The sequence below is a fragment of the Scyliorhinus canicula genome, chromosome 3 (genome assembly GCF_902713615.1).
Source record: "Scyliorhinus canicula chromosome 3, sScyCan1.1, whole genome shotgun sequence".
Taxonomy (NCBI): Eukaryota; Metazoa; Chordata; class Chondrichthyes; order Carcharhiniformes; family Scyliorhinidae; genus Scyliorhinus; species Scyliorhinus canicula.
The window spans coordinates 20,579,762-20,601,208 of NC_052148.1; the positions used below are offsets into that span (position 1 = coordinate 20,579,762).

Here is a 21,447-nt window from a genome sequence, read left to right on the forward strand (position 1 = left end):
TGTGACCTTGGGCACACTGCTTTGAATCACTTCCAATGGGCTGCTTGCAGTTACAGTAGAAGTACAATTTAGAGTTTGTCCATGAAGTTTTAATTCATTTCTTCCTTGAGATTTTATTTAATTCCACCCTCCATAGTTAAATCTTTCCATATCAGTGAAGGAATGGAGAGGACAGAGAGTCTGCCAAGTCCGAATTGTTTTAAACAACTATGAAGTTCCATTTGCAGTCTGATAGAGGTGTGTGCTGCTGTTTGTTTGCCATGTTTTGCAGCAGCAGCAAGGGTTTCTTGGATCAATTTGCTTCCTTGTAATTTTAAGTGAATCCCTGAGACCCAGTAGCAAACAATGCTGGTTAAAAGAGGGAGCACAACGAAAGGAAAATTACACAAACCAGTTTCAACTTCAGAAACTAGTCAGCTCCCTTCCTCCTATTTTTGTTTTTTTTTGACCATTTATTTCTCTGCTTACTTTCATGCTCTAATATCCGAAAGAAGCACTTAAATATCGGAGACAAATGGTCAGTCAAGTCCCAGATCACAGAATTGTTACAGCGCAGAAGGAGGCCATTTGCCCATAGTGTCTGCACCAGGTCTCCAAATGAACATTATGACTTAATGCCATTCCCCTGTCTTTGCCTCATACCCCTGCACATTATTACTATTCAAATAATCATCTCATGCCTTCTTGAATACCTCAGTTGAACCTGCCTCCATCGCAGTCCACCAAATAGTTGATGCTAAAACATTGAATATATTCAAGAGGTGGCTAGATGTGGCACTTGGGCAAATAGGATGAAAGGTTATGGGGAGAAAGCAGGATTAGGCTATTGAGTTGGATGATCAGCCATAATCGTAATAATTGGTGGACAGGCTCAAAAGGCCAGAAGGCCGCCTCCTGCTCCTATCTTCTATGTATCTATAATCCCAGGCGGTCCATTCCATGCCCAAACCACTCGTTGTTTGAAAAAGCTTTTTTCATCGTATTTGTATCTTTTGAAAATCACTTTAAAGCCATATCCCCTCGTTCTTGATCCTTTTACACGTGGAAACAGTTTTGCCCTCTGTACTCTTTCCAGCCCCCTCATGATTTTGAACATCTCTATCAAATCTCCTGTTGGCTTTCTTCTCTTCCCAAAATGCACTGCCTGGGAAGCTAGTTGAGGCAGGAATCTTAACAATTAACTTTTAGTTAATTAACTTAAAAGTTGCTGTTTGGTTTAGAAGAAGGTGAATTTTGAATCAGCTTTAAACAAGGTTCTACTTGTAGGTACTTGCAGCTGGAACTTGTTAATTAATTGGATTAGGCCAGTTTGCAGAGGCTAGATTCACAGTATAAGAAGGATCCAGCTACAGTGCAGACTTTGTTTGCACTGAGTGCTGAACTTGGTGCATTTGAGTGCTACAGTGAGAGTTTGGTGACAGAGAGTATAAGGGTTTATTTTTATCTAAAGTCTAGTATTTCTTTTATTTAGTTAATTAACTTAAAAGTTGCTGTTTGGTTTAGAAGAAGGTGAATTTTGAATCCGCTTTAAACAAGGTTCTACTTGTAGGTACTTGCAGCTGGAGCTTGTTAATTAGTTAATTAGATTAGGCCAGTTTTCAGAGGCTGGATTCACAGTATAAAGAGGATCCAGCTAAAGTGCAGACTTTGTTTGCACTGAGTGCTGAATTTGGTGCATTTGAGTGCTACAGTGAGAGTTTGGTGACTGAGGGAGTGCTGAATTTGGTGCATTTGAGTGCGACAGTGAGAGTTTGGTGACTGAGGGAGTGCTGAATTTGGTGCATTTGAGTGCGACAGTGAGAGTTTGGTGACTGAGGGAGTTAGGTGAGGAGGGAGTAATGTGCTGCTTACATTTCATTTCCTACATTTCCTCAAAGAGCGTGAAGGGAGCCAGGAGTTTACAGAGAGTACAGCTGACTGGAAGCAGAGTCGGAGGGCGGAGGTCCAGTTGGTCTATGGGGCAGCTAATTCGGGAAAGTAAGAGGGGATGGAGGCTAGGGCAGTTGCATGCTCCTCCTGTAGGATGTGGGTGGTGAGGGAAACCACTGGTGTCCCCGCTGACTATACCTGCGGGAAGTGCACCCAACTCCAGCTTCTCAGAGACCTTGTTGGGGAACTGGAGCTTGAGCTGGATGAACTTCGGATCATCCGGGAGGCAGAGGGGGTTAACGAGAAGAGTTACAGAGAGGTAGCCACAACCAAGGTACTGGACAAGAGTAGCTGGGTTACAGTCAGGGGAAAGAAAACTAACAGGCAGACAGTGCAGGGATCCCTCGTGGCCGTTCCCCGTCAAAACAAGTATACCATTTTGGATGCTGTTGGGGATGACCTACCGGGGGAAGGCCCTAGCGGCCAGGTCTCTGGCACTGAGTCTGGCTCTGGGGCTCAGAAGGGAAGGGGGGAGAATAAAAAAGCAATAGTAATAGGAGATTCAATGGTTAGGGGAATAGATAGGAGATTCTGTGGTTGCGAGCGAGACTGCCGGAAGGTATGTTGCCTCCCAGGTGCCAGGGCCAGGGATGTCTCGGATCGTGTCTTCAGGATCCTGAAGGGGGAGGGTGAGCAGCCAGAAGTCGTGGTGCACATTGGTACCAATAACGTATGTAGGAAAAGGGGTGTGGCGGTAATAAACCAGTTTAGGGAGTGAGGCTGGAAGTTAAAGGCCAGGACAGACAGAGTTGTCATCTCTGGTTTGTTGCCGGTGCCACGTGACAGCGAGGCTAGGAATAAGGAGAGAGTGCAGTTGAACACGTGGCTGCAGGAATGGTGTAGGAGGGAGGGTTTCAGGTATTTTGGATAATCGGAGCGCATTCTGGGGAAGGTAGAACCTGTACAAGTAGGACGGGTTGCATCTGAACCAGAGGGGCACCAATATCCTGGGAGGGAGGTTTTCTAGTACTCTTCGGGAGGGTTTAAACTAATTTGGCAGGGGAATGGGAACCGGATTTGTAGTCCAGCAACTAAGGAAGCCGATATTCAGGACGCCAAACCGTGTAGTGACGCAGTGGGGTAGGGGCAGGCAAGGAGATTGGTTGAAGTGTCTATACTTCAACGCAAGAAGCTTCAACGCAAGAAGCATCAGGAATAAGGTGGGTGAACGTAAGGCATGGATCGGTACTTGGGACTACGATGTGGTGGCCATCACGGAAGCTTGGATAGAAGACGGGCAGAAATGGTTGTTGGAGGTCCCTGGTTATAGATGTTTCAACAAGATTAGGGAGGATGGTAAAAGAGGTGGGGGGGGGGGGGTGGCATCGTTAATTAGAGATAGTATAACAGCTGCAGAAAGGCAGTTCGAGGAGGATCTGCCTACTGAGGTAGTATGGGTTGAAGTCAGAAATAGGAAAGGAGCAGTCACCTTGTTGGGAGTTTTCTATAGGCCCCCCAATAGCAGCACCGATGTGGAGAAACAGATTGGGAAACAGATTTTGGAAAGGTGCAGAAGTCACAGGGTAGTAGTCATGGGTGACTTCAACTTCCCAAACATTGAGTGGAAACTCTTTAGATCAAATAGTTTGGATGGGGTGGTGTTTGTGCAGTGTGTCCAGGAAGCTTTTCTAATGCAGTATGTAGATTGTCCGACCAGAGGGGAGGACATATTGGATATGGTACTTGGTAATGAACCAGGGCAGGTGATAGATTTGTTAGTGGGGGAGCATTTTAGAGATAGTGACCACAATTCTGTGACTTTCACTTTAGTAATGGAGAGGGATAGGTGCGTGCAACATGGCAAGGTTTACAATTGGGGGAAGGGTAAATACAACGCTGTCAGACAAGAATTGAAGTGCATAAATTGGGAACATGGGCTGTCAGGGAAGGACACAAGTGAAATCTGGAACTTGTTCAAGGAACAGGTACTACGAGTCTTTGATATGTATGTCCCTGTCAGGCAGGGAAGAGATGGTCGAGTGAGGGAACCATGGTTGACAAGATAGGTTGAAGGTCTTGTAAAGAGGAAGAAGGAGACTTATGCAAGGCTGAGGAAACAAGGTTCAGACAGGGCGCTGGAGGGATACAAGATAGCCAGGAGGGAACTGAAGAAAGGGATTAGGAGAGCTAAGAGAGGGCATGAAAAATCTTTGGCGGGTAGGATCAAGGAAAACCCCAAGTCCTTTTACACATATGTGAGAAATATGAGAATAACAAGAGCGAGGATAGGTCCGATCAAGGACAGTAGTAGGAGATTGTGTATTGAGTCTGAAGAGATAGGCGATGTCTTGAACAAGTACGAGAGGGGCCATATTGTTTGAGAAGACAGTGTGAAACAGACTGGTAAGCTCGAGGAGATACTTGTTAGGAAGGAAGATGTGTTGGGCGTTTTGAAAAACTTGAGGATAGACAAGTCCACCGGGCCTGACGGGATATATCCAAGGATTCTATGAGAAGCAAGAAATGAAATTGCAGAGCCGTTGGCAATGATCTTTTCATCCTCGCTGTCAACAGGGGTGGTACCAGGGGATTGGAGAGTGGCAAATGTTGTGACCCTGTTCAAAACAGGGAATAGGGATAACCCTGGGAATTACAGGCCAGTTAGTCTTTCTTCGGTGGTAGGCAAAGTAATGGAAAGGGTACTGAGGGATAGGATTTCTGAGCATCTGGAAAGACACTGCTTGATTAGGGATAGTCAGCATGGATTTGTGAGGGGTAGGTCTTGCCTTACAAGTCTTATTGACTTCTTTGAGGAGGTGACCAAGCATGTGGATGAAGGTAAAGCAGTGGATGTAGTGTACATGGATTTTAGTAAGGCATTTGATAAGGTTCCCCATGGTAGGCTTCTGCAGAAAGTAAGGAGGCATGGGATAGTGGAAATATGGCCAGTTGGATAACGAACTGGCTAACCGATTGAAGTCAGAGAGTGGTGGTGGATGGCAAATATTCTGCCTGGAGCCCAGTTACTAGTGGCGTACTGCAGGGATCAGTTCTGGGTCCTCTTCTGTTTGTGATTTTCATTAACGACTTGGATGAGGGAGTTGAATGGTGGGTCAGTAAATTTGCAGATGATACGAAGATTGGTGGAGTTGTGGATAGTGAGGAGGGCTGTTGTCGGCTGCAAAGAGACATAGGCAGAGCTGGGCTGAGAAGTGGCAGATGGAGTTTAACCCTGACAAGTGTGAGGTTGTCCATTTTGGAAGGACAAATATGAATGCGGAATACAGGGTTAATGGTAGGGTTCTTGGCAATGTAGAGGAGCAGAGAGATCTTGGGGTCTATGTTCATAGATCTTTGAAAGTTGCCACTCAAGTGGATAGAGCTGTGAAGAAGGCCTATGGTGTGCTAGCGTTCATTAGCAGAGGGATTGAATTTAAGAGCCATGAGGTGATGATGCAGCTGTACAAAACCTTGGTCAGGCCACATTTGGAGTACTATGTGCATTCTGGTCACTTCAATTTTGGAAGGATGTGGATGATTTGGAAAAGGTGCAAAGGAGATTTACCAGGATGTTGCCTGGAATGGAGAGTAGGTCTTACGAGAAAAGGTTGAGGGTGCTATGCCTTTTCTCATTAGAACGGAGAAGAATGAGGGGCGACTTGATAGAGGTTTATAAGATGATCAGGGGAATAGATAGAGTAGACAGTCTATTTCCTCGGGTGGAACAAACCATTACAAGGGGACATAAATTTAAGGTAAATGGTGGAAGATATAGGGGGGATGTCAGAGGTAGGTTCTTTACCCAGAGAGTAGTGGGGGCATGGAATGCACTGCGTGTGGAAGTAGTTGAGTCGGAAACGTTAGAGACCTTCAAGCTGCTGTTGGATAGGTACATGGATTAGGGTAGAATAATGGAGTGTAGATTAACTTGATCTTAAGGGCAGCACGGTAGCATTGCGGATAGCACAATTGCTTCACAGCTCCAGGGTCCCAGGTTTGATTTTGGCTTGGGTCACTGTCTGTGTGGAGTCTGCACATCCTCCCCGTGTGTGCGTGGGTTTCCTGCGGGTGCTCCGGTTGCCTCCCACAGTCCAAAGATGTGCAGGTTGGGTGGATTGGCCATACTAAATTGCCCTTGGTGTCCAAAATTCTATGATCCATGATTAACCTAGGACAAAAGTTCGGCACAACGTCGTGGGCCGAAGGGCCTGTTCTGTGCTGTATTTCTCTATAATCTCTATAATCTTTTAAAAAGTACTTGAATGAGCACTTGATATATTGTAACATTCAAGGCTATGGTCCAAGTGCTAGGAAGTGGGATTAGTGAAGTTTAGAGTAGTTGTTTTTGTTGATTCAGGCTTGATGCGCTGAAGAGCCTCTTCTGTATTGTATGATTCTCTGAGAACATTCCCAACCCCTCTCATCTACCCTCATTACTGAAGTTTCTCAATCTTGGACCCGTTCTTGTAAACCTCTTCTACACTCTCCAATGGATTCACATCCTTCCTAGTGTGCAGAACTGTACACAGTGTCCCAGCTGAGGTCTAACTAATGTCAGCATAACCTCCTTTCTCTTGTACTCTCTGCCCCGATTAATAAAGCCCACAATACTGTATGTTTCATTAAATGTTCTCTCCACCTGTCCTGCCACCTTCAATGATATGTGCACATTTACACCCAGGTCCATCTGCTCTTGCACCCCCTTAGGAATTTTACCCCTTATTTTATATTGTCTCTCGTGTTCCTCCTACCAAAGTGCATCACCTCACTTCTCCACATTGGACCTCGTTTGTCGCCTGCCCTCTTCACAAACTTGTTTATGTACTTTTGAAACCAAAAAGAAAATGCTGAAAAATCTCAGCAGGTCTGGCAGCATCTGTTGGGAGAGAAAAGAGCTAACGTTTCAAGTCGAGATGACCCTTTGTCAAAAGTGTCCTTTTGAAGTTCTACACTCTTGTCACAGTTTACAATGCTTCCAGGTTTTGTATCATCCTCAAACTTTTTAAATTATCTCCTGCACACCAAGATCTAGATCATTAATATACATCAAGAAACCCAAGGATCCCTATACACCTTTACTGCCACCATTTATTCCATTACTGTTTCTGTGCTAACCAGCTGTTTATCTTGACTTGAAATGCACTGCTTGATGTGGAACTTACCAGATCTACTTGACTGTCTGGGGCGGGGAAAAAAACCTTTCCCTCAACTACAACATCAAGTTGAGGCTTGAAAATAGTACGAACACCTCAAGTACTTCATAGAATCGTTTGGCACCGAGACACATAGAGATATTAAGAATAGGTGATCAGCAGCTGGTCAAAGGTAGGTTTCATGAAACAACTTTGACTTTTGTGTGACAGTCAGGACTCACTTTCTCAGAGACATAGAATTTACAGTGCAGAAGGAGGCCATTCTGACCATCAAGTCTACACTGGCTCTTGGAAAGGGCATCCTACACAAGCCCACACCTCCACCCTCCCCGTAACCCCACCCAACCCAACCTCTTTGAACACTAAGGGCAATTTAGCATGGTCAATCCACCTAACCTGCACATCTTTGGACGGTGGGAGGAATCCGGAGCACCCGGAAGAAACCCATGCAGACACTGGGAGAACGTGCAAACTCCGCACAGACAGTGACCCAAGCTGGGAATCGAACCTGGGACCCTGGAAGCTTTGTAACACTCTTGCCTCTTGAGGTCAAGAGTTAGAGACAGGCAGAGAAAAGTTGCTGGGTTTACAGCTTGCTCTAATCCTAGCCCCCTGGAGAGATAGGTGAGAAGGTGGCAAACTGACCACCTGCCTTATGTTACCTTGGTCTGATGAAAGTTTATTAACCTGAAATTTGACCGCTGTCTCTCTGTCCGCAGATGCTGCCATGCCTGCTGAGTTTTCCTACTGTCATATGTTTTTATGTCACAATTTGAACATTCACAGCATTTTGTATTTGTAAATTCTAAACTTATTACAAGTTGCCTTCTTCAAGCTTCTGCTATCTACACTAACCTCACTTCTAATGCAAGTTAGAATATTTTATCTAATATTAAGGCTCAATGCAATTGTGTCTGATCAATCCCCATGCCATCTCTAAGCACACCAATATATCCGTTGCTCGGTTCTGACTTCAGAGCTCTTTATAATTTCCGCTATTTTTGCTCTCGGTTCCTTTGACACTCACTCTCTGTTTTAAAATTTGTTCTGGGCCGCGTGGCAACACTGGCACCTACTTTGCTCAGTGTACTGTTAAATCATGACAGTCTTGTTTTTTCCAATCATCCATGGGTTGTAGGCGTTGCTGGCAAGGCCAGGTGTTGTTGCCCATCGTTAATTGACCTAGAACTGAGTGTCAGTTAAGAGGCATTGCATTGCTGGTGGGTCTTGAGGCCAGACCAGGTAAGGACAGCAGATTTCCTTCCCTGAAGGACATTATTAAACCAGATGGGTTTTTACAACATTCAATGTCCCCACTACTGACACTAGCTTTCAAGTCCAGGTTATATTAATTAAATTAAATTCCACCAGCTGCTGTGGTGGGATTTGAATCCATGTCGCCAGAGCATTAATCTTGGCCTCTGTAAAGATTGAAGATTAACATTACTGAGAATCTTAACCTTCTGTAGAAATTTTTTTCTCGATTTCTCATCTTTCTTCATGTTTTTAAAGCTTTGCTGCATGTTGCTGGGTTAAGGATCAACAGGTAGTGATTAAGCTTCATTACATCTCCTAAGCATCTGTTCGTTTTACATCTGTGGCCCAAGCCATTGCAAAATGTAAATAAATAGTTCCTGCACCCCAGGGCAAGTAGCACATATTGTGGAACCTGTTTTGATGTGTAAATTACTATTACGGAACAATTTGTGTCCTTACCTCCAATTAGGAACCAAATCTATTACTACCTACAATCATTAGTGTAGTTATGTAACCTTCTGCAGCTTTGGATCTTTCTGCTCAAGTTAAAGCAAAACTCCAATTTATATGACCAGACTCATAGAAAGATATCAATCAATCAGTTCCAAATGTGGTTGTGTAGACTGGTACACAAGTTGATATTTTTTTTTCTGCGTGATGTTGATTCAGTTGGTTATAGATGAGGCTCACTGGTCATCTTTACTTATTGTTCACTGGATCAGCACATACGGGGTTGTTATAATCTTACTTAAAGCCTTGACTCTATACTGGGGATAGCACAACGTCAGGGTCCCAGGTTCGATTCCTGGCTTGGGTCACTGTCTGTGCGGAGTCTGCATGTTCTCCCTGTGCCTGTGTGGGTTTCCTCCCGGGTGCTCCGGTTTCCTCCCGAAAGACGTGCTGTTAGGTGAATTGGACATTCTGAATTCTCTCTCTCTGGACCCGACCAGGTGCCGGAATGTGGCGACTAGGGGCTTTTCCCAGTAACTTCATTGCAGTGTTAATGTAAGCCTACTTGTGACAATAAAGATTATTAAAATTAATACCATCAGTTAATACAGGAATGTTGATGAGAAAAACAGTGCATACTAATTGTGATATTAAAAAATTTTGATTGGGGTGACATGACAGCAACGGAGGGGCAGTTGTAAAAGTGGGGAACAATGGGCTTTTCTGTTTTACAGACTCTGATGGAGGCAGTAACTGGAGCCTCAGACCATTTACCGTTAGGACACGCCTCTAGATCACGGCAAAAAAAGAAATCATGTGCGCATGTACCATGGGGTCTTGGTTCCTGATCCCAGGGCTATTCCCTCCGGAGTCTCAGCTTCACAGTAGGCACTGTTGCCTCAGAAGGGGAATTTACAACCCTAGTTCCGCGTGAGGTTGAGACCAATGGTTTGTTCTTGGCTTGGGCAGCCAGTTCATCATCATCAAAGACGGTACAAAATTGGTGAGTCACCAGTAGAATGGGCCACAGGAATAATTTGGACCAGATGGTGAATACCAATGAGTTAATGATTTTCTTAAAAAAAAACATCCATTGGTTACAAACAGTTTGTAATGTACTCGAAGCATGATAAAGAGCTGTATAAAAGTGAATTATTTTTCTCAACAGGTACTGCACAGATGATATATTGCTCTGTGAAATGATGTCTGATCCCTTGTTGCATCACTATGGAGTTATAATTATTGACGAGGCCCATGAGCGGACTGTGGCAACCGATGTCCTTCTCGGTTTATTGAAAGACTTGCCCAGGCAAAGGCCAGAGCTGAAGGTTGTGGTTATCACAGCACCACATCTGGAGGACAGACTTGGAAGTTACTATGGTGCTGTGCCTTTTGTAAAAGTAGAGGATGCTGCAGAAAATTCCTTTCCTGTGGAAGTTATATACAGAGATGGCCAGTTCAAGGACTGTATTTCAGCTGCTGCACAAACCGTACTGGATATACACAGGAAAGGAGAAGAGGGCAACATTTTTGTTTTCTTGGCCAGTGAAAAGGTGGGTATACAGATCTTTAAAAAAAGTCTTTACCAAGTATACAAACTGCCTACTGTTCAGATTTATTTATAATGGCTGCTGAGTCTATGACAGATAATCATCTGGAATTCTGCCTGATGACATATGGAAATTACAGAACGGAAACAGGCCATTTGGTCCAACCAAATCTCAGCATTTACCCTCCCTATTACTTAGAACATAAGAACTAAGAACTAGGAGCAGGAGTAGGCCATCTGGCCCCTCGAGCCTGCTCCACCATTTAATGAAATCATGGCTGATCTTTTGTGGACTCAGCTCCACTTTCCGGCCCGAACACCATAACCCTTAATTCCTTCATTCTTCAAAAAACTATCTATCTTTACCTTAAAAACATTTAATGCTTCACTGGGCAAGGAATTCCATAGATTCACAACCCTTTGGGTGAAGAAGTTCCTCCTAAACTCAGTCCTAAATCTACTTCTCCTTATTTTGAGGCTATGCCCCCTAGTTCTGCTTTCACCCACCAGTGGAAACAACCTGCCCGCATCTATCCTATCTATTCCCTTCATAATTTTATGTTTCTATAAGATCCCCCCTCATCCTTCAAAATTCCAACGAGTACAGTCCCAGTCTACTCAACCTCTCCTCGTAATCCAACCCCTTCAGCTCTGGGATTAACCTAGTGAATATCCTCTGCACACCCTCCAGTCACACTACGTCCTTTCTCAAGTAAGGAGACCAAAACTGAACACAATACTCCAGGTGTTGCCTCATTAACACCTTATACAATTGCAGCATAACCTCCCTAGTTTTAAACACCATCCCTCTAGCAATGAAGGACAAAATTCAATTTGCCTTCTTAATCACCTGTTGCACCTGTAAACCAACTTTCTGTGACTCATGCACTAGCACACCCAGGTCTCTCTGCACAGCAGCATGCTTTAATATTTTATCGTTTAAATAATAATCCTGTTTGCTGTTATTCCTACCAAAATGGATAACCTCACATTTGTCAACATTGTATTCCATCTGCCAGACCCTAGCCCGTTCACTTAACCTATCCAAATCGCTTTATCACTCATTTTAGTGTCATCTGCAAACTTGGACACATTGCCCTTGGTCCCCAACTCCAAATCATCTATGTAAATTGTGAACAATTGTGGGCCCAACACGGATCCCTGAGGGATACCACTAGCTACTGATTGCCAACCAGAGAAACACCCATTAATCCCCACTCTTTGCTTTCTATTAATTAACCGATCCTTTATCCATGCTACTACTTTAGCCTTAATGCCATGCATCTTTATCTTATGCAGCAACCTTTTGTGTGGCACCTTGTCAAAGGCTTTCTGGAAATCCAGATATACCACATCCATTGGCTCCCCGTTATCTACTGCACTGGTAATGTCCTCAAAAAATTCCACTAAATTAGTTAGGCACGACCTGCCCTTTCTGTACCCATGCTGCGTCTGCCCAATGGTACAATTTCCATCCAGATGCCTCGCTATTTCTTCCTTGATGATAGATTCCAGCATCTTCCCTACTACCGAAGTTAAGCTCACTGGCCTATAATTTCCCGCTCTCTGCCTACCTCCTTTTTTAAACAGTGGTGTCACGTTTGCTAATTTCCAATCCACCGGGACCACCCCAGAGTTTAGTGAATTGTGATAAATCATCACTAGTGCATCTGCAATTTCTCTAGCCATCTCTTTTAGCACTCTGGGGTGCATTCCATCAGGGCCAGGAGACTTGTCTACCTTTAGCCCCATTAACTTGCCCATCACTACCTCCTTAGTGATAACAATTCTCTCAAGGTCCTCACCTGTCATAGCCTCATTTCTATCAGTCACTGGCATGTTATTTGTGTCTTCCACTGTGAAGACCGACCCAAAAAACCTGTTTAGTTCCTCAGCCATTTCCTCATCTCCCATTATTAACACTCCCTTCTCATCCTCTAAAGGACCAATATTTACCTTAGCCACTCTTTTTTGTTTTATATATTTGTAAAAACTTTTACTGTCTGTTTTTATATTCTGAGCAAGTTTACTCTCATACTCTACCTTACTCTTTATAGCTTTTTTAGTAGCTTTCTGTTGCCCCCTAAAGATTTCCCAGTCCTCTTGTCTCCCACCAATCTTTGCCACTTTGTATGCTTTTTCCTTCAATTTGATACTCTCCCTTATTTCCTTAGATATCCATGGTCGATTTTCCCTCTTTCTACCATCCTTCCTTTTTGTTGGTGTAAACCTTTGCTGAGCACTGTGAAAAATTGCTTGGAACGTTCTCCACTGTTCCTCAACTGTTCCACCATAAAGTCTTTGCTCCCAGTCTACCTTAGCTAGTTCTTCTCTCATCCCATTGTAATCTCCTTTGTTTAAACACAAAACACTAGTATTTGATTTTACTTTCTCACCCTCCATCTGTATTTTAAATTCCACCATATTGTGATCGCTCCTTCCGAGAGGATCCTGAACTATGAGATCATGAATCAATCCTTCTCATTACACAGGACAAGATCTAGGACAGCTTGTTCCCTCGTAGGTTCCATTACATACTGTTCTAGGAAACTATCGCGGATACATTCTATAAACTCCTCCTCAAGGTTGCCTTGACCGACCTGGTTAAACTAACCGACATGTAGTTTAAAATCCCCCATGATAACTGCTGTACCATTTCTACATGCATCAGTTATTTATTTGTTACTGCCTGCCCCACCATAACGTTATAATTTCGTGGCCGATACACTACTCCCTATCAGTGACTTTTTCGCCTTGCTATTTCTGATTTCCACCCCAAATGGATTCAACCTTATCCTCCATAGCACTGATGTCATCCCTTACTATTGCCCGGATGTCATCCTTAAATAACAGAGCTACACCACCTCCCTTACCATCCACTCTGTCCTTACGAATAGTTTGATAGCCTCGGATATTTAACTCCCAGTCGTGACCATCCTTAACCATGTTTCAGTAATGGCCACAAAATCATAGTCATTCATGATGATTTGCGCCATCAACTCATTTACTTTATTCCGAATACTACGAGCATTCAAGTAAAGCACACTTATGTTGGGTTTTTTACCTCTGTTTTGAATCTTAACATCTCCAGTTTTATTCCTTTTAGTATTACTGGGGCCTATTCCCTCAGTCACTGTACCTTGTACTGTCGCCCTTTTTGATTTTTGACTATGTCTTCTCTGCCTTGCACTTTCCCCCTTACTTCCTTTTGCTTCTGTCCCTGTTTTACTGCCTTCCAACTTCCTGCATCGGTTCCCATCCCCCTGCCACATTAGTTTAAAACCCTCCCCAAAAGCTCTCGCAAACACCCCCCCTAGGACATCGGTTCCAGTCCTGCCCAGGTGCAGACCATCCGGTTTGTACTGGTCCCACCTCCCCCAGAATCGGTCCCATGCCCCAGGAATTTGATCCTCCCCCTTGCACCATCTCTCGAGCCACGCATTCATCCTATCTATCCTGACATTCCTACTCTGACTAGCTCGTGGCACGGGTAGCAATCCTGAGATTACTACCTTTGAGGTCCTACTTTTAGTTAAACTCCGAACTCCCTGAATTCAGCTTGAAGGACCTCATCCCGTTTTCAACCTATATCGGTGGTGCCTATGTGCACAGGATAGCTGGCTGTTCACCCCCCCCCCCCCCCCCCCCCCCCCCCCCCCCCCCCCCCCCGAATGTCCTGCAGCCACTCCGAGACATCCTTGACCCTTGCACCAGGGAGGCAACATGCCATCCTGGAGTCTCGATTGCGTCCACAGAACCGCCTGTCTACTCCCCTTACGATCGAGTCCCCTATCACTATAGCCCTGCCATTTCTCTTCCTGCCCTGCTGCACAGCAGAGCCAGCCACGGTGCCATGAACCTTGCTGCTGCTGCCTTCCCCTGGTGAGACATCTCCCTCAACAGTATCCAAAGCGGTATATCTGTTTTTCAGGGAGATGACCGCAGGGGACACCTGCACTGCCTTCCTACTCTTGCTCGGTCTTTTGGTCACCCATTTTCTATCTCCCTCAGTAACTTTCACCTGCTAAACGTGCCATCAGTCCATCCGCAACTCCAGAGCCGTCAAGCGGTCTAACAGGAGCTGCAACTGAACACACTTCTTGCACGTGAAAGAGCCAGAGATTGTGGACATGTCCCTGAGCTCCCACATCGCACATGAGGAGCATGACACTGGTCTGGGATCTCCTGCCATGTCTTAAACCTTGGGTAAACTTATACAAGTACAATTTTTAAAAAAACGAAAGAAAAATACATAAATTAGACAATGAAAAGAAAAAAAAAAGAAAAATCTACTTACCAGTCGCTTACCAGGGTAAAAAGCACCTCCTCCCTAGCTTCGAATTCCCAAACTCACTCTTGGTTGTGCCTCACTCCGGCTGTGTTTCCTTGACTTGCGCAAGCATTACTGAGTACTTTCTGTCTGTCTTTTATACAGACCTCAGCTAACCGATGACTCAAACTTCCTAAACTTCAAAGAGAAGAATACAATGAGCACCTTTGTGCCCCTAAACAGACCTCAGGTGACTGAAAGATAACTGCCTCTCAGCAATTAGGGGTGGGGGCAGCTTCAGCCAATCAGACACTAAGCTACACACTGCACTTTAACTGAAAAACTGCAGAATTAGACTTACCACTTACCTTTCCTGATTACCTCACTGCACCAAATTACCAAATTGCAATTCCTACTCTGGATGTGCGTCACTCCGGCTTGTGTCTCCTTGACTTGCGCAAGCTTACTGAGTGCGCTTTCTGTCTGTCTTTTATACAGACCTCAGCTAACCGATGATTAAACTACTAAACTTCAAAGAGAAGAATACAATGTGCACCTTTGTGCCCCTAACCAGGCCTCGGTGACTGACAGTTAACTGCCTCTCAGCAATTAGGGTGGGGCAGCTTAAACCCCCTTTCCTTTATTCGCCTATTCAATCGGATCTGGGCATTGTTTTTTTCTGAGTTTTACATTCCATTTTTTAATCTCAGGCTGCATATGTATATAGGGGATGGGGGTCATTGAAGAATTCTTCTTGGTGGTAGTACTTAACGCCAGTATTGTCTTGGATATGTGTGTGTGGTGATTTGTGTGATGTGTTGTTACATTGTTTAATGCTGATTGATTAGCACTGGGGCCATCCTTTGTCCACAAGTGAAGTATGGTCTTGAGGTGCAATTGTATTAACAGATAGAACATAGAACATAGAGAAATACAGCAGAGACAGGCCCTTCGGCCCACGATGTTTGTGCCGAACTTTTGTCCTAGGTTAATCATAGATCATAGAATTTTGGACACCAAGGGGCAATTTAGTATTGCCAATCCACCAACCGGCACATCTTTGAGCTTGGGGGGAAACCGGAGCACCCGCAGGAAACCCACACACACACGGGGAGGATGTGCAGACTCCCACACAGACAGTGACCCAAGCCGAAATCAAACCTGGGACCTGGAGCTGTGAAGCAATTGTGCTAGCCACAATGCTACCCGTGCTGCCCTTAAGAACAAATTATCTACACTCCATTATTCTACCATAATCCATGTCCCTATCCATAGCAGCTTGAAGGTCCCTAACGTTTCCGACTCAACGACTTCCACAGCAGTGCATTCCATGCCCCCCTACTCCTCTGGGTAAGAACCTACCTCTGACTCCCCCCTATATCTTCCATCATTTACCTTAATTTATGTCCCCCTTGTAATGGTTTGTTCCCCCCGGGAAAAAGTCTCTGACTGTCTACTCTATCTATTCCCCTGATCACCTTATAAACCTCATCCTTCTTTGTTCTAATGAGAAAAGGCCTAGCACCCTCCACCGTTCCTCGTATGACCTACTCTCCATTCCAGGCAACATCCTGGTAAATCTCCTTTGTACCTTTTCCATAGCTTCCATATCCTTACTAAAATGAGGTGACCAGAACTGCACACGGTACTCCAAATGTGGCCTTACCAAGGTTTTGTACAGCTGCATCATCACCTCACAGCTCTTAAATCAATCCCTCTGCTAATGACGCTAGCACACCGTAGGGCCTTCTTCACAGCTCTATCCACTTGAGTGCAACTTTCAAAGATCTATGAACATAGACCCCAAGATCTCTCGCTCCTCTAGATTGCCAAGAACCCTGCTGTTTAAACCCTGTATTCCGCATTCATATTTGTCCTTCCGCACACATTGTCAGGGTTAAACTCCATCTGCCCTTCTCAGCCCAGCTCTCCACCCTATCTATGTCTCTTTGGCAGGCCAGACAACAGCCCTCCTCACTAGCCACAACATCCACAAATCTTCGTATAATCTGCAAATTTACTGACCCACCCTTCAACTTGCCTCATCCAAGTCATTAATGAAAATCACACAAACAGCAGAGGACCCAGAACTGATCCTGCCGTACGCCACTGGTAACTGGGCTCCAGGGTTGAATATTTGCCATCCCTTCTATCGTTAGACCAGTTCGTTATCCAACTGGCCAAATGTTCCCACTATCCCATGCTGCTTACTTTCTGAATAAACCTACCATGGGGAACCTTATCAAATGCCTTACTAAATCCATGTACACTACATCCACTGTTTTACCTTCATCCACAATGCTTGGTCACCTCCTCAAAGAAGTGAATAAGACATGTAAGGCAAGACCTACCCCTCACAAATCCGTGCTGACTATCCCTAATCAAGCAGTGTCTTTCCAGATGATCAGAATCCTATCCCTCAGTAACCCTTCCATTACTTGTGCCGGCCACCGAAGTAAACTAACATGATCTCCGGGTTTGGGAGTTTTGGAAATACTCGGATGGTTATTATTGAGTTCTGGGATCAATGAGAGATGGAATGTGATCCAGCTATACTGAGGAGTGAGGACTGAGAGCGCCGGGGCAGTTCTGGGATGAGAATGTGATCCAGGAGGTGAGATCATCTTAAATTGGTTGTTATTGAGAAAAGGCAAAGGAATAGTTTCCGAGAGCTTTCAATGCCATCTGTGCAGTCTGAGTGAACACGGCCTCCTTGTAGGCTATGTGTACCGCCACAAGGGTTTCAGAATAAAACAGAATTTCTTTTCACCGAGGAAAGGAGAAAAGAGAAACTCTTGTAATTAGACTATAACAATGTGCAGTGCCAATTGCTAATATTTATTATAAACACCTCGCAAAACCTATCTCTAAAAAGACAGCATGGAACCAGCATCATCTGTTATTGTGCTTCCTTTGTTGATGGTTAGAAAACAAGAGATTGTTACCAGCTGGCAGATTGCTGTTGGTAAAGGATCATTCCTGAACTTTTGATTAATTATGTTTATGAAAATGTATATTTGCTGAAGGAGTGTATAAATTGAGTATTGGTGTAAAAAAAAAAGGGCACATGCTGTTGAAGCCTTTCACTTGGAACTCCTCAGGACAAATGTAAGAATGTCAAATTTCAATGGGAGGAACAGAAGTGCGAGTGTAGGGACTGAGATTGGCGATCGAGTTTGATTGAGACGTTGCCATGGAGAATGCACTGGGGAACTATTGTCCCCCATGCTTTTATTTGATGTTAAGAAAGGCACTATGTTGGAACATGTTTCTACACAGGGTAAGTCCCTACATATGAATATATGAAGCTTCTAGCAAGTGTCCTAGGACACACATTGCAAGCCTGACTAATAATCTTAAATATTAATTGTATTCAACCAGCTTGTGCTGACAAAATTCAAAACATGCCGAACATTAGATGAAACTCTGCAATTGGACAGCATTTGCTGATTCAATCCCAGTGGCTTCACTCCTAATACGAAATCTCTCAAAACTTCCCTCCTTAATGCAGGAAATCAAACTTAATGCAGGAAATCTCTCAAATCTTCAGTCTTTAATGAAAGAAACCTCAAGTCTTCACACCTTAATACAGGAACATTCACAAACCTTCACTCTTTAATGCAGAAAATCTCTCAAAGCTTCACACCTTAATGCAGGAAATCTCTCCACTTATGGCAGGAAATCTCAAGCTTTACTCCTTAACGCAAAGGAACTCACAGTGTCACTCTTAATGCAGAGGGATTGGAGGGTGATGCAGGGAGCCTTTCAGGTTAATGTTACTGCAATTCTGACTGCTGGCCGTGGCCAGTGCAGGCTACTGAATGAGCCGTTAATTGTTGTTGAGTTGATTTGAGGTCACACTGTTATACCCCTCCTAGCTACCTTACTCTCCCTACTCTGTTCCGAGGACCCCACCTCCTTTAAGAAGACCACCATCATACTGGTGGCGAAGAAGAACCAGGCAACGTGCCTCAATGACTACCGTCCAGTGACCCTGACAACTATCATTATGAAGTACTTCGAGAGGTTGGTCATGAGAAACATCAACTCCATGACCCACTGCAATTCGCACACTGCTGCAACCAGTCCACAGCAGATGCCATTTCCCTGGCACACATCCGTAGAGCATCTCGACAGCTAGGACCTCCACCTGCAACACCATAATCCCAGCCAAGCTCGTATCAAAACTCCAAAACCTAGGACACAGCTCCTCCCTCTGCAACTGGATCCTTGACTTCTTGACCCAAGACCACAATCAGTAAGGATCAACAACAACATCTCCTCCACGATTCTGCTCAATATTGAGGCACCACAAGGCTGCGTAGTTAGCCCCCTACTATACTCCATCTACAGCCATGACTGCGTGGCAAAATTTGGCTCCAACTCCATCTATACATTTGCTGATGACATGACCGTAGTGAGTTGGATCTCGAATAATGATGAGTCAGAGTACAGGAGGGCTATAGAGAAGCTAGTGGTGTGGTGTAATGACAACAATCTCTCCCTCAATGTCAGCAAAACTAAGGAGCAGAGCTGGTCATTGACTTCAGGAAGCAACGAATCATACACACCCCTGTCAATGGTGCTGAGGTGGAGATGGTTGATGACATCAAATTCCTAGGTTCACCAACAATCTGTCCTGGACCACCTATGTCGATGTTACGACCAGGTAAGCACATCAGCGCCTATACTCCTTAGGAAACTGAGGAAATTCAGCATGTCCACACTGACTCTTCTCAATTTTTACAGATGCACCACAGAAAGTATCCTATCTGGCTGCAACACAGCCTGGTATGGCAACTGCTTGGCCCAAGACCATACAAAACTACAGTGAGTCGTGAACACAGCCCAGTCCATCACGCAAACCGGCCTCCCATCCATTGACTCTGTCGACACCTCCCCTGCCTTGGGGAAAGGGCAGTATAATCAGTGACCCCTCTCAGCCGGGTTAGCCTTTCTTCCAAGTTCTTCCATCGGGCCGAACATACAAAAGTCTGAGAACATGCACTAACAGGGTCAGAACCAGCTTCTTCCCTGCTGTTACCAGACTCCATGACCCTCTTATAGACTGAACTGATCACTTCACGCACCTTCTCTACTGAGTAATACTACACTCCATATGCTTTACTCAATGCCTCTGCCTATGTCTTTACATTGTGTATTTATGTATGTCCTATGCTTTTTCATGTCTGGTACGATCTGTCTGGACTGTAAGCAGAACAATACTTTTCACTGTACCTCAGTACATCTGACAGTCAATCAATCTATGTTAAGATTACCAGAGAGAGGTGTGAGGAGGGTACAAGCCCCGATGCTGCTTGTTGATTTCAGCACCAGATTGAACAAAAACGACCTTAACTATCCGGCAGCATTTGTTTTTCTTCCTACTCACACAGACTCAATCTTTGCATGGGATCAGCAACATGCCAGCCATTGGCAGCCGCAGTTTGGCGGAACACCCAGCCAGCAGGCCAGGCTCCATCCACCAATTCAAAGGGAAGCAACTGTTTTGTGCGGAGCAAACTAACAATGAGGAGTTTTAAACATTACAATTAGAAACCACTTGCCTGAAGCTGCTTGCTTGGCAGAGATTAGAAGAATGAGATCTGGTTGTAAACAGGGACCTTACTCCAGCTGCCTTTTGCAGATGGATCAAAATTGTAATGCCAGGTGCACTCATACCTGAAGGTAACAGTTAACTGACTGCCATCCCATGGGTATAGACGAGTTGTACTCTCCCTTTAAACTGACCAGTAAAAAGTGCAAAATTAGTATTGTTTTAATTTGGACTCGGGTGAGCAGCTACACAAGTCCGCTGGAAACTACCTTGTTGAATCCCATTTGAATTTTCTTTGTTTAACTTAAAGTAACACAAGATCTGGATGATAAATGATTAAGTAGTTAAATGCTGTGCATAGCCTAGAAATCCCAGAACTGGATTCCTGAGTATGAACCACATAAGAGCAACAAATTGCATTTAGAGAGCGAAGATCCCAAAGTATTTTTGCAGGGAGCATGTCAAACCCATTTTGAACCGAATGAGGTAAGGAGCTAGTTCAGTAAGGCAGGGTGTCGTGGAGAACTGCACTTGACCCAAGCTAGCTATAATTTACATTAAAGGTTTAGATTATGGGACTAGTGTGTGCTGATAATATGCAGGCTAGTGAAAGGGGTATGAGAAGATATAAAATGGCTACAAAGGGGATAGGAACACAGTTAAGGATTGGGCAGAAGATGGCAGGTGCAGAATACTACGAGAAAGTCTGAAAGTATTTATGCATGTCCTATGTCTTTTTTAATATATGGTACGATCTGTCTAGACTGTACTTTGGTAGAAAGAATGAAGAAGTACAATATTTTTTTAAAAGGTGAGAGACAAAATGTTGGTGTTTGGATATCGCTGGCTTTGAAGCAGACCAAGCAGGCCAGCAGCACGGTTCGATTCCCATAACAGCCTCCCCGAACAGGTGCCGGAATGTGGCGACTAGGGGCTTTTCACAGTAACTTCATTGAAGTCTACTCGTGACAATCGATTTGCATTTCATTTCATTTCATTTACACATGAATCTATTTTGTAGGTACAGCAATCAATTAGAAAGGCACTTTTGTAAGAGGAAGATAGGAATGAGGAAGTCATATTGCTGTTATACAGGGTCTTGGTAAGATCACATCTAGAATAACGTGTACAATTTTGTCTCCTTACCTAAGGCTTGCTTGGATTAATTTGTGTGATGAGAGGAAAGATTAAGTGGAATGGATCTATATTCGCTGGAATTGAGAATGGGAATTAATCTCATTGTACTGTAAACAATTCTGATCGGTTTTAACTGCTGAGAAGCATATTTTCCGAACCAGAAAGTCCAGTCTCATTTACGATTAATATGAGAAATTTCTTCACT

General features: G+C 44.3%; 1 protein-coding gene across 2 annotated transcripts in view; it reads left to right on the forward strand.

Annotated features, from left to right (window-relative positions):
* Positions 1-21,447, forward strand: part of LOC119963848 (putative pre-mRNA-splicing factor ATP-dependent RNA helicase DHX32) — a 113,680-nt gene that overhangs the window by 25,591 nt on the left and 66,642 nt on the right. For both annotated transcript variants that reach the window (XM_038793201.1, XM_038793202.1), the window contains exon 4: positions 9,898-10,282. In XM_038793201.1, the coding sequence (XP_038649129.1) occupies positions 9,898-10,282 (385 nt within the window). The remainder of the gene's footprint in view (positions 1-9,897; positions 10,283-21,447) is intronic.